Consider the following 13,452-nt stretch of genomic DNA (forward strand, 5'->3'; position numbering starts at 1 on the left):
TCATCAAATTTTATTGAAATTCTAGTAGTTCTTTATTGCTTTCATCTAGATTTTCTAGATCTACTGTAGTTATATCAGAGTTTTTTTTTGCTAGTACATTGGATAAGCACAGAAATAGTTTATATTTCCCCTAGTACTTGAACAGTTATTTAATTTTCTTGGCAGTTGTTGACCATTTTAAAATAATTGAATTATACAGTGATGGCAGGCATCCTTGAATAATTTCTAATTTAAAAGAAAATAGCTCTAGGATTTTACCACTTACAGCAATATGCTACTGGTTTTACATAAGTGGTCTGTATTACAGTTAGTTGATTTCTTTCTTTCCTATTTTACTTAGAATTCGTATTTTGGGATTAGCAGCCGAATTGCCTCAAATACTTCTGAACTATGTTTTTTTTTTAAATTTTGCTGATACAGTAATTTTTAGAGAGTATTTGGCCTTTCTGGCCACATTATTAAACTCTGCAGATATTTTATTTTTGTTTATTTATTTTTATAAAATTGTTCATGATTTATTACATCCAATATTCCAGCACAAATTTCACCACCAGTGTACCTTCCCACCACTCTTTTTTCCAATTTTCCCCAACCACCTTTCAAGACTGCCCCAATAGCAAGTCCTGAGTAGTATATTTTATTTTGCTTGTTATAATTCACTAAAAAATTATCCAAAAAATTTTCCTTAGGAGACAGTGTGTGAATATTGTTGTTTCTCACCATGGAGCCATTAAGTCTTCTAGAAGACATTACTAACATATTACCTGTTAAGCTTTGTGTGTTTATATTTTCTTCATGAAATTGGTTGCCTTCTACTTTATAATCCATCCAGTGTGGTGTGCTACTCCTGGTTCATCAGTGCTGTAAAGTTTGAGATATCACACAGCTGCAAATGCTCCAGGGATTCAAAAATTTTTAATGTCGTAATACAGCAAGAGTTAAATGTTGATCTCTTTCAAGATTTATTTATGAATCTCTGGATCATGACCAGTTAATGAGCTTATTTGGCCCAGAGGTAGTGCATGGGCATGGCTGCCAGGCTTCTGCAAGAATAGGGAAATGGCGGGGGAGGTAGCCCATCCACAACTCCATAGAAGCCTGGAGATTTCATCACAAAACCCACCTACCTGAGTTCCTCAACAGATAAGTTTCTGGATGAGGCTTATCCCAAGCAGATATGTTATTTAGAATTTTATATTATGCCTATTTGTGAAGGTACCTCCCAGTTTTCTCCAAATTATGCTGGATTGAAAAAATTAAAAAGGACAAATTTTCTGAAACAGAAAGTCATTCCTTTACATTATTTAAATGATAAAATCCATTTGATTACAGCCAATTTTATAAACCTTGGCCACCTTAACCTATTTTTATCCAGAAAATAAAATGATACAAAATTTTGACTATGAATAGGAGGAAAATCTAATTATAAAGCAGTCACGTATCAGTTTGGGAGATTTAAACATTCTCAGTTTTTTTTATATTTTGTTTGTTTTGTCTTGGGGCCACACTTGGGGCTATGCTTGGGGTGCACCCCTGACTCTGCACTCAGGGATGACATCTAGTGGGGCTCAGGGGACCATAGGTGGCATGGGGGAATCAAACATAGGTTGACAGCATGCAGAGCAAGTGCCCTACCTCTGTGCTAGCTCTCTGGCTTCTCCAGTCAGTTTTATGTTGTTTATTCTCTGAGAATTAAATTAAGGAATAATGGTTTGCTACTCTCACTGGCCTCACACAGAAAAAAATAAGAACAGAAGAAAACCCAGAGGATTGAAAAAACTGCAAGGGCATCCATCCCAGAAGAAGGGAATCATTGGCAGACACCTCATACCACACAGGACTCTTCAGAGTGATCATAGAGTGGAAAAATTTACTGGACAAGCAATATTGAACAACGACAGAATTAGAAGAAAGACAAATGTAGATCAGATAATAGTATAGTACCTATGTTTAATTCTGTGATTTTGACCATTAACCTCAGGTTATATTAAAAAATATTTGGCCCTACAGAGGGCAGGGCTTTTTCCTTGCACATGGCTGACCCAGGTTCAATTCCCAGCATCCCATATGGTCCCCTGAGCACTGCCAGGAATAATTCCTGAGTGCAGAGCCAGGAGTAACGCCTGTGCATCACCGGATGTGACCCAAAAAGAAAAAACATGTGGCCTTAGCAACTATATCTAAAGTATTAAGCAGAAAGTGACATGATACCTGAATGTAGTATTATTATTATTATTATTATTATTATTATTATAGGGCCATACTTGGCAGTGTTTAGGGCTTAATCTTGGCAGTGCTTGGTGGGGTGCATATGGGGTGCCAGAGATTGAACCCAGGATGGCCACGCAAGGCAAGTGTCTTACTTGCTGTACTATCTCTCTGGCCTGAACATATTTTTAACTGTTTTAAAAATAAAGGGCATGTGCATGCATGTGTGCCAGTGGAGATGTGTATATGTATATATGTTAAAAGAGGGTGCAATATGAACAAAACGTCAATAATCACGACTCTGGGTACATAGAAATTATTTGTATTCTTTCTGCATCTTTCCTCTATGTTTTCATTCATTTCAACCAACAATTACCAAAAACAATTTCCATAGGGGAAAACCTCCATGTTCTCCAAAGGAGACCCTTCAGCATGATTAACTCTGGAGGCCAATGATTCTTCTGACCCCATTTCACTAATATTTTATGTCTCAACTCTCTCTTACCATTTGCTGGTGTATCCCATAGAAATGTAGGGCTGTTTCACCATGAAATTTGCTTCTATTCACAATAGTTAAGGTCTAGAAACAATCCAAGCACTCAACAACGAAGTAGAAAAAGGAATTGTGGAATATAAACATGATAAAATAATATTCATCTCTAAGAAAAGATGAAAGCTGTGGCTGGAGTGATAGCCCAATGGGCATAGTATTTGCCCTGTCTGTGGCCAACCCAATTCCATCCCTGGCAACCCTGAGCACTGATAGGAGTAACTCCTGAGTGCAGAAGCAGGAGTAACCCTGAAGCATCGCCACGTGTGCGCCACCCACCAAAATAAAGCAAAGATGAAAGCTTGTTATTTGCTAAAACATAGATGTACTTAGAGGAAGTCATGTTAAATGAAATAAATAAGAAGGGCAAATACCAGATGATTAAACTCATGTGATCTATAAGAAACAAAGCAAAACAAAGTAAGAACACTCACTTCTCTACTACTGTCAATGGACAATCTCCAATGACAACAAGCTCTGAATCTCAGTAGAGAACTAAGTGACAGGGATGGGGGTGTAGAAGATAGAAAAGAAAGAAACGGATTAGAAGTGACATAAAGGCAATGGTGAAGGGGCTTTTGTATGTTGTTGGTGGCAGTACAGCAAATTTCTACACCAAAAATATAACTTTTAACACTATTGTAACCATGTTACTCCCAGTGATAATTAAAGGAAGAAGGAAGGAAGCAGACCCAAACTTATTTCTCTACCACATTATTTTCACCTCTATTGTCTAGAGGATACAAACTTCATGATACAGTCTCAATTCTAGAGATTGAAGATCATCGAAGGTCAAACTTTACCACACCTAACTGCCACCAGAAAAATCTTGTTCAAAATGTAGTGTCCCAGAGAAAATTTTTGTTGAATCTGGTGAGACTTAGATCTTGGCATCATAAAAGAAATCCCAGTTGTCGGTTTTATTTTTTAAAAAAAATTTATTGCCAAATACACACTTTTTATTTTTTAATTATTTTTTATTTTGCTTGTTGGATCACATCTGGCAATGCTCAGGGGTTACTCCTGGCTCTGCGCTCAGGAATCACACCTGGTGATACTCAGGGGACAATATGGGATGCTGGGAATCAAACCCGGGTCAGCCGTATGCAAGGCAAATGCCCTACCTGTTGTGCTATTGCTCCAGCCCCATTTTTTAAATTATTTTTTTATTGAATCACTGTGAAACAGACCATTACAAAGCTGTTCATGATAGGATTTCAGTTATCCAGTACTCGAACACCCATCCCTCTACCAGTGTACATTTCCTAGCACCAGTGTCCCTAGGTTATTTTTAGGTAAGCAGTCTGCTCACCATTTTCTTTAGAGCTAATCAGCAGCTTTTGTATAGTAGGCTCACTATACAAGTTTGCCCAAGTTTGCATGGAGCTAAATTCCAAAATTCAGCTCTCAAGCTTAAGCAGAAAAACAGGGCTAAAATCTCTTCTGAGCATGCCAGGCAATATGTAGTCCAGTTCTGGTTTAGCTTGAAAAAAGTCTCCAGGTCTTGGTTTCCTGACTATAAACTATGTATGGAGGCATGGGTTTATGTGAGTTGAGTCAACTCTACAACACCCTGGCCCTTTCCTGCACTAAACCGTGATGGGTCAGCCAGAACATTTCACCTAAACTACTACATAATTTTAATGGACTTGAAGCACTCTACAGTCCTACAGAGTTAATAGTCTGTGCTCTCCCTTTAGTAGGTCAAGGGGTGGTCTCTGAGTCCCAATCTATGCGGCGGGCAGTTAGAACAGCACCTCTGTTAGCACAGGTGATAAAGGGACCAATTTAGGCCTGCTCTCACCACCTGTCACCTTTTTCTCCTGGAGCATGGCATTTAGAAAGGGAGATGTTATAATGTATTTTGTGGTGAGTCACATCATTACTGACACTAATATTTCAAATTTAAAATTTGTCTTAGTATAACCTTAGTCTCCACATCTGGCCCTCCTAACCTGTGAGGTACATAGGCCACAAGTCTCGGCAACCTGTTATTTTCTTTACTTATACCTAGTGCTTAGTATAGTGGCTACTCAAAAAAATAAATAAAAGAAGTGAGGTGAGGAGTGGAGTGCTTAAGTGCATGAATGACTTGAACATCCAGCCTTCAATGCAGATGAAGTTTATAAATATTTATAGCAACCCAATTGATATTACTGCATGTTTAGTAACTTCCATCTATGAAAACTGCTCAGAGTAAAATCTCCCACAGGACAAACAATGTCAGTTAGGCTCCAAAGGTGCCCTAAAAGTGTTGCTCAATAAATGAGCCAACTTGTAGTTTTCTCTGTGAGCAAAACATCTAGCAGACTTGCTACTTAGTCATTTTAGGATAGTTTATATTTACTTCTGGTTTTTGAATTCATTAGTTGAGTAATGAAACAAGAACTCTAAAACCATGAAAAGTACCAACTAAGCTGATTACCATTCACCGCAGGAGCTGGCAGTCAGAATTCATTATTTTAGCACCAGATGGGGAAGCAAACATCTTCCACAAGGACAGATACTCTTTTGTGGAGGACAAAAACAAAGAAAAGAAAGTACATCTAATCATAGACTAGATGTTGGAATCTATGTTTTTGAAATAAAATTATCAAGTGGAATGAGTTTAGATCTAGTTCAGAAATTTTTACTTGAGTAAAAACATGAAAACGCTGCCCAGGCATTTAGTAAGGAGGTAACAAGGGTCTATTATCAAGATATATGGGTTAATAATTTCATGGGGTTATTCAAGAATGATCTGCTATGATTGAAACCATGTGTGGGGAGTTTGGACTTCTGCAGGACATGTCGCAGCAACAAAGGCCCCAAAGATGTATTTGTGCTGCCTGCTATGTATACAGATGATTGACTTAGATACACTTCCCAGACATAAACAGTAAAGGAATGTCACTGAAGTCCCGCAGCTATCAGATAGAGATGGAGAATGCTTACCACATTGTACAAGCCGATGCACCAACGTTCAAATAAAATCTGTCCAGAAAATCCATTAACAAAGGCGAACCAAAGCTGAAAGAGAAGAAAGTTCATGAAGTTTTACATCAATATTGACCTAAACGTTTCTATTCACTGCACAAAAAGTGGGGAATGTGGACCACCAACTGGACACAGCTGCTGAGGCACCCGGAACACAGGATGATAGCAGTTGTTGTTTCATAAGACAGAAATCCCCTACCCCCATATCATGAATATCAATCCTCAAAGAAAATTTTAATTTAAGGTTCACTTTGCTGTTAAGAAGTAATATACCTATATTCAGAGAAAAGCAATCACGTTCAACATATATCTAATATATTTGGTATCAATAATTTCTCACTAACTTGGCAGAGTCTCGATTTTTCTCAAAGTTAACTTGCATACTTTCAAAAAGTAAAAAAGAAGAAACAACAGGCACTTATTGGTTGGCTATCTGTGTTGTTTGCTCCTGTGTGTTCTTAGCTCAATGTATTGACCCTTTACATGTCAACCAATCAGCAAAGGTCAAGAGAAAATGATAAGAAACATACTCAGATCATCCTTTGGGTGACATTGAGAGTAGGGACTATTATTCATGTCTTCAATCAGGCTGTGATTATCATTGATTATCAAGAATGGCATAAAAATAAGCACAGAGCAAGTATCCAGATATAACCAAGGGACTAAGTTATTCAGAGGCGGCACAGTCACTTAGGAATAATTAGGAGAGAACATGGAGAAGAGAAGAAGGCCAGAAGAGGAGCAAGCCATGAGATGGATGTGTGAAAATCTGACATAGACTAGAGCTATTACAGAATAGGGGGTGCAGAGTTTTCTCTATAAAACTCTGTAAAAGTATCTCATGTTTATCACTGCATTCCCCTTAGACAAACCAATTCTACTTATGGTAAAACTCAATGAACACAGAGAACACTTATAACAACATAATAAAATATTAAGACCAACTCTCCAACTTAGTGAATCATATTTAAAAAAACTAGATTTAACTCAATCAGACTACAATTTCTTGATATGAATTCTCCCCTGACCTTATTAATCCACCCAGTATGATATTTGGTACAAATAGGGACATAACAGTTCTCAGTGAGACCAAGTGAAAGACTTCAGTTTAATTGCAAAATGTCATAGCACTGTTGTCCCGTTGTTCATCGATTTGCTTAAGCAGGCACCAGTAACGCCTCCATTGTGAGACTTGCTGCTGTTTTTGGCATATTGAATATGCCACGGGAATCTTGCCATGCTCTGCTGTGCGGGTGGGATACTCTCAGTAGCTTGCCAGGCTCTCCAAGAGGGACAGAGGAATAGAACCCAGGTTGGCTGCATGCAAGACAAACGCCCCACTCTTTCCTAACCATAGCTATCACAATCTCATTTCTTAGTTCAAAAAGTTCTAAGGGATAGAGAGATAGTAACTATAGCACGTAAGATACTTGTGTTGCATGTGGCCAAACCAAGTTCAAACCCTAGCACCATGTATGGTCTCCTAACCCCCCCCCATAAGAAGTGACCCACAAGCAGGGAGGCAGTAGGAAGTACTGAGCAATGTCAGGTATAGCCCCCAAAGCAAGAAAGGTTCTAGGAACACTTTTAAATCTGACTAGTGACCCTCTAATATCCTTCCATACTACAATTCACTCTTAATCCTGTTTTTACTAAGATTTAATACTAATGTTTAAGGCATGCAATGCCTGCACCTGCCACCAGAGTAGCCATGTTAGGTTTAATTTTTTTAAATTTTTACATTTTTAAAAATTGAATCATTATAGGGCTGGAACAATAGCACAGCGGGTAGGGCATTTGCCTTGCATGCGGCAAATCCGGGTTTGATCCCAATCATCCCATATGGTTCCCCCAGCACTGCCGGGAGTAATTCCTGAGTGCATGAGCCAGGAGTAATCCCTGAGCATTGCTGGGTGTGACCCAAAAATAAAAAAAAAAATTGAGTCACCATGAGATACAACTACAAAGTTGTTCATGATTTGGTTTCAGTCATGCAATGTTCTACACCAGTCCCTAACCTGTCATTAGGTATTATTCTCATACTATCTTTTTTTAAAAATATATATATATATCTTGCAAATGAGTGTGATCATTCTGTATCTGCCCCTGTCTCTCTGACTCATTTAACTCAGCATGTTCATCCATGCTGAAGTCTGAAACTCAAACTATCTGCAAAGAAGTTCCCATGAAGCCTGGCTCTTCTCAGTGAAAAAATGTTGGTGGAGAATCAGATGTTTGTACTGTGTTCTATGAAATATTTTTTACAACACCTAATAAAATGTTAAGCAACCTTCAAACATCCATTTTAAAGAGATTCCTCCCTACCATTTTAAGGCCATCGCAATTAATATTGTATCCAAACTTCTGTTGCAATGAGAACTTATTTACATATCTTATTCAAATATATTTGTACATTTTATTTGAGGGTCTTAATCTAATTTTCTCTTGTATATTTCTCTTCTATTCAAGCAAAAAAATTTTTTTGAATGTTATGGGAAAAGTAATACCAAATATGATATAAAAAATAAATACTCCATGGATTAAAAAAAGGAAAAATATATACCATATACAAGAGAATGTTAAACAAACATGAGAAGATATACTAGTTGAATAACATCTAATTTGTGCCCATTATATACAAATCCCTATAGAGGAGGTCCTGGCCTAACCTCTGACAACACTGCTCCTCCCACTCTAAGCTAGAATGAGTCTCTGTTGATTGCCAGGGGGAAACAAGCATGGATCCAACTTTATAATTCTACACACAAGTGAGGCAATTATGTCAACAATGTTTGTTTAATAAGCTTGTTTGGAATGCCCTTTATTATATAATAAAATCAAATCTAGAAAAATATTGTATTTTGGTCTTCATATGCTCAAATTAATTATAGATGGCTTGAATAGTTAAATATAAAAACACTCAAAGCACTGAAAAAAACACACTTAAATAGTTATTTCTTACTCTCTGTAAGACATTAAAACCAGAAATTGCACACAAAATGGACAAATTTGAGGGGCTAGAGAGAGACAGCTCAGAGAGCACTTGCTTTGCATGTGTCACATTGGCACTGCATATGGTCCTTGAGCAGCACCAGGAGTGATCTCTGAGCACAGAGCCAGGAGTAAACCTGAGCACTGATAGGTATGGCCAACCCTTCCCCAAAGGACACACTTAAGTAGCTTTACATATATTATAATTTAGTTCTTTATTAGATATTTTGTGTGTAAAATATTTGATGGGGTATTTTAGCCGCAGTTTCTTTTGACATGTAAAAACACTTTTTGGTTTGTTTTTGGCTCACACTCCTGGTTTTGTGCACAGGGGTCATTCCTGGCACTACTTGGATGATGATGTGTGGTGCTGAGGATAAAATCAGGGTCAATCACGTTTAAAAAAAGCAACTTAACCATGCATTATGTCTCTGGCCTATGTAAAATATTTTAAGTTCTGTGTAGTTCCACTATTTATTTTTGTTTTTGTTACTTTGCCAATGCAGTAGAATCATTGAAAATACACCTGAGGTGTTTTATCCTGAAGAGTTCTGCCTATGTTTTCTCACTTACTATTAGGGAAATGCAAATCAAAATGATAGACCAGTAAGAATATGCACATGGGTGAAACTAGCATACATCAAAACAACTACAAAGAAACAGTATTGGTGGGGATGTGCAGTAAAAAGAACCCTCATTCACTTGGTGGGAATGTCATCTGATTTTATCTGGTTCAATGTCTATGTAAAATAGTACAGAGATTTCTAAGAGAAAAAAAAGTAAGAGCTTCTGTATTTCCCAGTGACTTCATTTCTTAACTATCCCCAATACAAAAACATTAGTTTAAATAGATGTATGCACACTTATAATCACTGCAGTCCTTAGTTATAATAGCCAGGATATGGAAACAACACAAATCTCCAATGACAGACAAATGGTCAAAGAAGTAACTCCTGACTATTACAAACTATAAGAGATGAATCTTGCCTTTTGCTACAATGCGAATGGAAGTAGAGGGAGTCATATTAAGCAAACTAAGTCAGAGGGAGGACAAATCTGGATGATCTCATCATCTTTTGGTATACAAAGAAACCAAACAAGGTAATAGATAGTATTGAATGATGATAAACACATGACCCTATATTACAAATGAAGATTAGCAATCCATGGAGGATGGAGGAGAGAAAAGAGCTGGACTACAAGTAACATAAGGACTGTTGTGGAGGGTGTCCGGCATTTTGGCGATAGCGAGGTGTCGTTACTACATCAAAACCACACATGTTAACACTATTGTAAATCTTTGACCTAAACTACAGTAATTAAATAAAAAAAACTTTAAAGGGCATACCTGAACAATTAAGTTATTTCATTATTAAATTGAAAGAAAATTGTTAAATGCAACAAATGTAAAGCAAAATATTTGTAACATCTATGTAAGATTTCTGTAAGGTAAAATCTCATATATATACATATATATGTATACAGGTATACATATATGTATATATAGAAAGTCTTGCAAATAAGAAATAAAATAGTCAAAAACTGTTGAGAAAATAGGCAAACAATATATGAAATATGTTTGTAGAGGAAAAAAACAAAAAGCAAACACAGAAAATCTCGGGACACAGTGGTATTACAGAGGGTAGGGCACTTGCTTTGCATGAGGCTGACCAGGGATCGATCCTTGGCATCCCAGATGGTCTCCCAAACACTGTCAGGAGTGCAGAGTAAGGGGAAACCCCTTGAGCACTTCCAGGAGTGGCCCAAAAATAAAACCAAGAATATATTACGTTTTATAAATTAAACATACACATGTGTTCATGTAACACAACATTCTATCATCTTTTTAATAACAAATGGGCAAAGATTTGTTAGTTTGATAATATCAGGAAATAGCTTCTCTCAAGTTTGATAATCAGGAAATAGCTACTCTCCTACTTATTGAATAATACAGCGTTATCTGTGAATATATTTGAAGTACTTTTCACTTGATTCAGAAGTTCTGCACTTTTTTTTTTTTTGAGGGCTATGTCTAGCAGTGCTTGGAGATTACTCCTGGCTCTGCACTCAGGGATCACTTCTGGCAGGGCTCTGAGGACCATATGAGATGGCGAGGATTGCATCTGTCTCAGTCACATGCATAGCAGGCACTTTGCCTTCTGTACTATGTCTCCAACCCAGTTCTATATTTATAAAATAGTATTTTGTTATCATAGTTTGAGCCACATTTTTACAGTACTGTTAATGTTTATGTTTTCATGTACACAGTTACTGTGCACCTTCACCACCACAAAAGTGGTCAAGATGTTTCACTGCCCTGATGTGATTTCTTGTGCACTTTTAGGCACAGAGTCTATATCTTATTAATATGATCATAGTATTTAACATAAAAATGCAAGGATATTTACTGAGAAATTATTTGGAAAACTTAAAAAAATTAGAATCTGATATGCACAGAAAGCTGGTTAAATGAATTATCATCATTCATAATACTGAAGCATTGTCCAGACATTTGAAAAAAACAATCCAGGGCTTAGGGATGTAACTCAATGTTAAGAGTGCATGCCTTGCATGCTTGAGACCATGAGTTTGATCCATGGCACCTACCCCACATGTCAGCTGAGTGCCACCTCTCCAGTTCTACAACCAGTTATATAAGCATTGAAACCTTGGTATATCCTGAGCAATCTTAACTAGGTACAATTAAATAACTGAACACACTAGTCAACCGGTACTACCATACCACTGCAACAGTGATGAGAAGAAAAACTAAGTTAAATATTTAATAATTTTAATACAAAATACTGTAGATCCACATCATTAAAATGAAAAAACATCAGAAATAATCTCTTGGCCATATGTTGCAAACTTATTGTATCTTCTTCTATGATTTTTACTTTTAAAGCATGTTCTTGCCTACTTAGACAAGTGCTCCAAGTAGTAATTCATTTTTAAAAATAACTCTATTAAGTCATTAGTTTAGTTATAGACATTCAATATTTCAACACCAATCCCACCACCATTGCACCTTCCCACCACCACTATTTCAAATTTTCCCAACCACCCCTTGAGCCCGCCCCCAATAATAGCAGGCCCTCAATAATTTATTTTACATAGCTTGTTATAATAATTTGCTAAGAGAATGATCATAAAATGTTTCCTTAGGAGAAAGTTAGTGAAGATTGTTGTATCTCACCATAGAGCCCTTAAGCCCTTGTATAAGAGATTACTAAGATGTTGTTACAGGTTAGGCCTTCTGTGTTTATATTTTGTTAATCAAGATTGGTTACTTCTACATTACATCCTATCCAATCTGGTGTGCTGATTGGTTTATTTGTATTATAGAATTTGAGAGGTTTTGCAGCCAAAATTGCAGCCATGTGCTTCAGGGACACATGTCCAAAATTTTTAATGAGGTGATACAGCTAGAGTTAAATTCTTAACTGACTGGTGACTTCGGGATGTGTGCATGACTGCTGGGCTTCTGGAAGTACAGGAAGATGGTGGGGAGGAAGCCCAACCCTGACCCCGTGAAAGCTGGAGTTTTAAGTCACAAAACCCGCATACCTGAGATTTTCAACAAATTAATTTCTGGATGAGGCCTGATGAGCAGTGACATGCAGCTGAGATCATGGCAGCAATTGTGGAATGTGGAGGTTTTTTAGTTTCCCAGGCTTTGTTAGGGCAGGTGTGGGGGTTCACCCACCCCCTTCCAGGTTGTCCTGGGGTGACTCAGCCTTGTGTGGTATCCTGAAGAAATTCTCAAGTAGTAATTCTTAACCACGAGACACTGTGGAGACACTGGACAAAGCCCAGGACCTTTTGGAGGTTGCTGCTGGCAGTTAGTGAGTAGGGTCAAAGATTCTGCCAAGTCTCAAAAAATGCCCAGGGAAATATCCTACAGCAAACAATTATAAGCTGCAAATGTCAATGGGGCCACTACTGAGTAACTCTGTTTGTGTAAAACAAATTGATAGGTCACTCCTATAAAACTAGAGATCAGACTGGAACATGTCTGTCAGAAGCAAAATAGTGACATGTGATGTGACATTCTGCAAGGCAGCCAGGGTTATGTTTGTGTGTATGGGGTGTGGACTCAGAAAGCATCCCTTCTTTAGAAAAAAATGTCCTTTCTTTCAGAATCATGTCCCTGTACCACATACTTAAGAAGCACAGGCCCTAGTCTCTAGACGGGTTGGATGTGAATCCAAAACTTCACAAATCTGAACCCCTAGAACAGAAACATATCTTTGTGAATTACTTATTAATGAGAAATTACTTTAAAGACTAAGAATAAACTCGGTTTAACTAAGACACCCAAGTTTTTGAAAATCACAATAAAGGGGAGGGCAATCCTAAGACACTGCACATCTTTCTCAGCATTAACCTTTGCTCTTACCAATTCTGAGCTATGCAAACCTTTTCACTCTTCACTTCAGATTAACATTCTTGATTAGCTGAGTGTGGGGATATGGCCATCCAAGCTGCCAGCATTCTTATTCTGTCCAAGTTGGCACAGACTTAGCCACATGATTCTTCAGAGATTTTTGACATGTTTGCTTTAATTTTATCAGTTGCAGGTGCAACTGATTATATTTTAAAAATATAAACAAGCTCATTCCCAACAGTTTCAATCCAGTTTCAATCTTTGTTCAAAGAACCCATCATTAAATGCTTGGACATTTTTTTCATCAGAACTCCTTATCTGGTCAAGAGAAAAAAGTGTC

At 37.4% G+C, this 13,452-nt stretch overlaps 1 protein-coding gene across 3 annotated transcripts in view; it reads right to left on the reverse strand.

Annotated features, from left to right (window-relative positions):
* ATP8A2 (ATPase phospholipid transporting 8A2) overlaps positions 1–13,452 on the reverse strand; it is a 651,431-nt gene that overhangs the window by 209,107 nt on the left and 428,872 nt on the right. For all 3 annotated transcript variants that reach the window (XM_055146569.1, XM_004604655.2, XM_055146669.1), the window contains exon 28: positions 5,693–5,767. In XM_055146569.1, coding sequence (XP_055002544.1) covers positions 5,693–5,767 — 75 coding nt within the window. The remainder of the gene's footprint in view (positions 1–5,692; positions 5,768–13,452) is intronic.

This window comes from Sorex araneus, chromosome 1 (genome assembly GCF_027595985.1).
Source record: "Sorex araneus isolate mSorAra2 chromosome 1, mSorAra2.pri, whole genome shotgun sequence".
Classification (NCBI taxonomy): domain Eukaryota; kingdom Metazoa; phylum Chordata; class Mammalia; order Eulipotyphla; family Soricidae; genus Sorex; species Sorex araneus.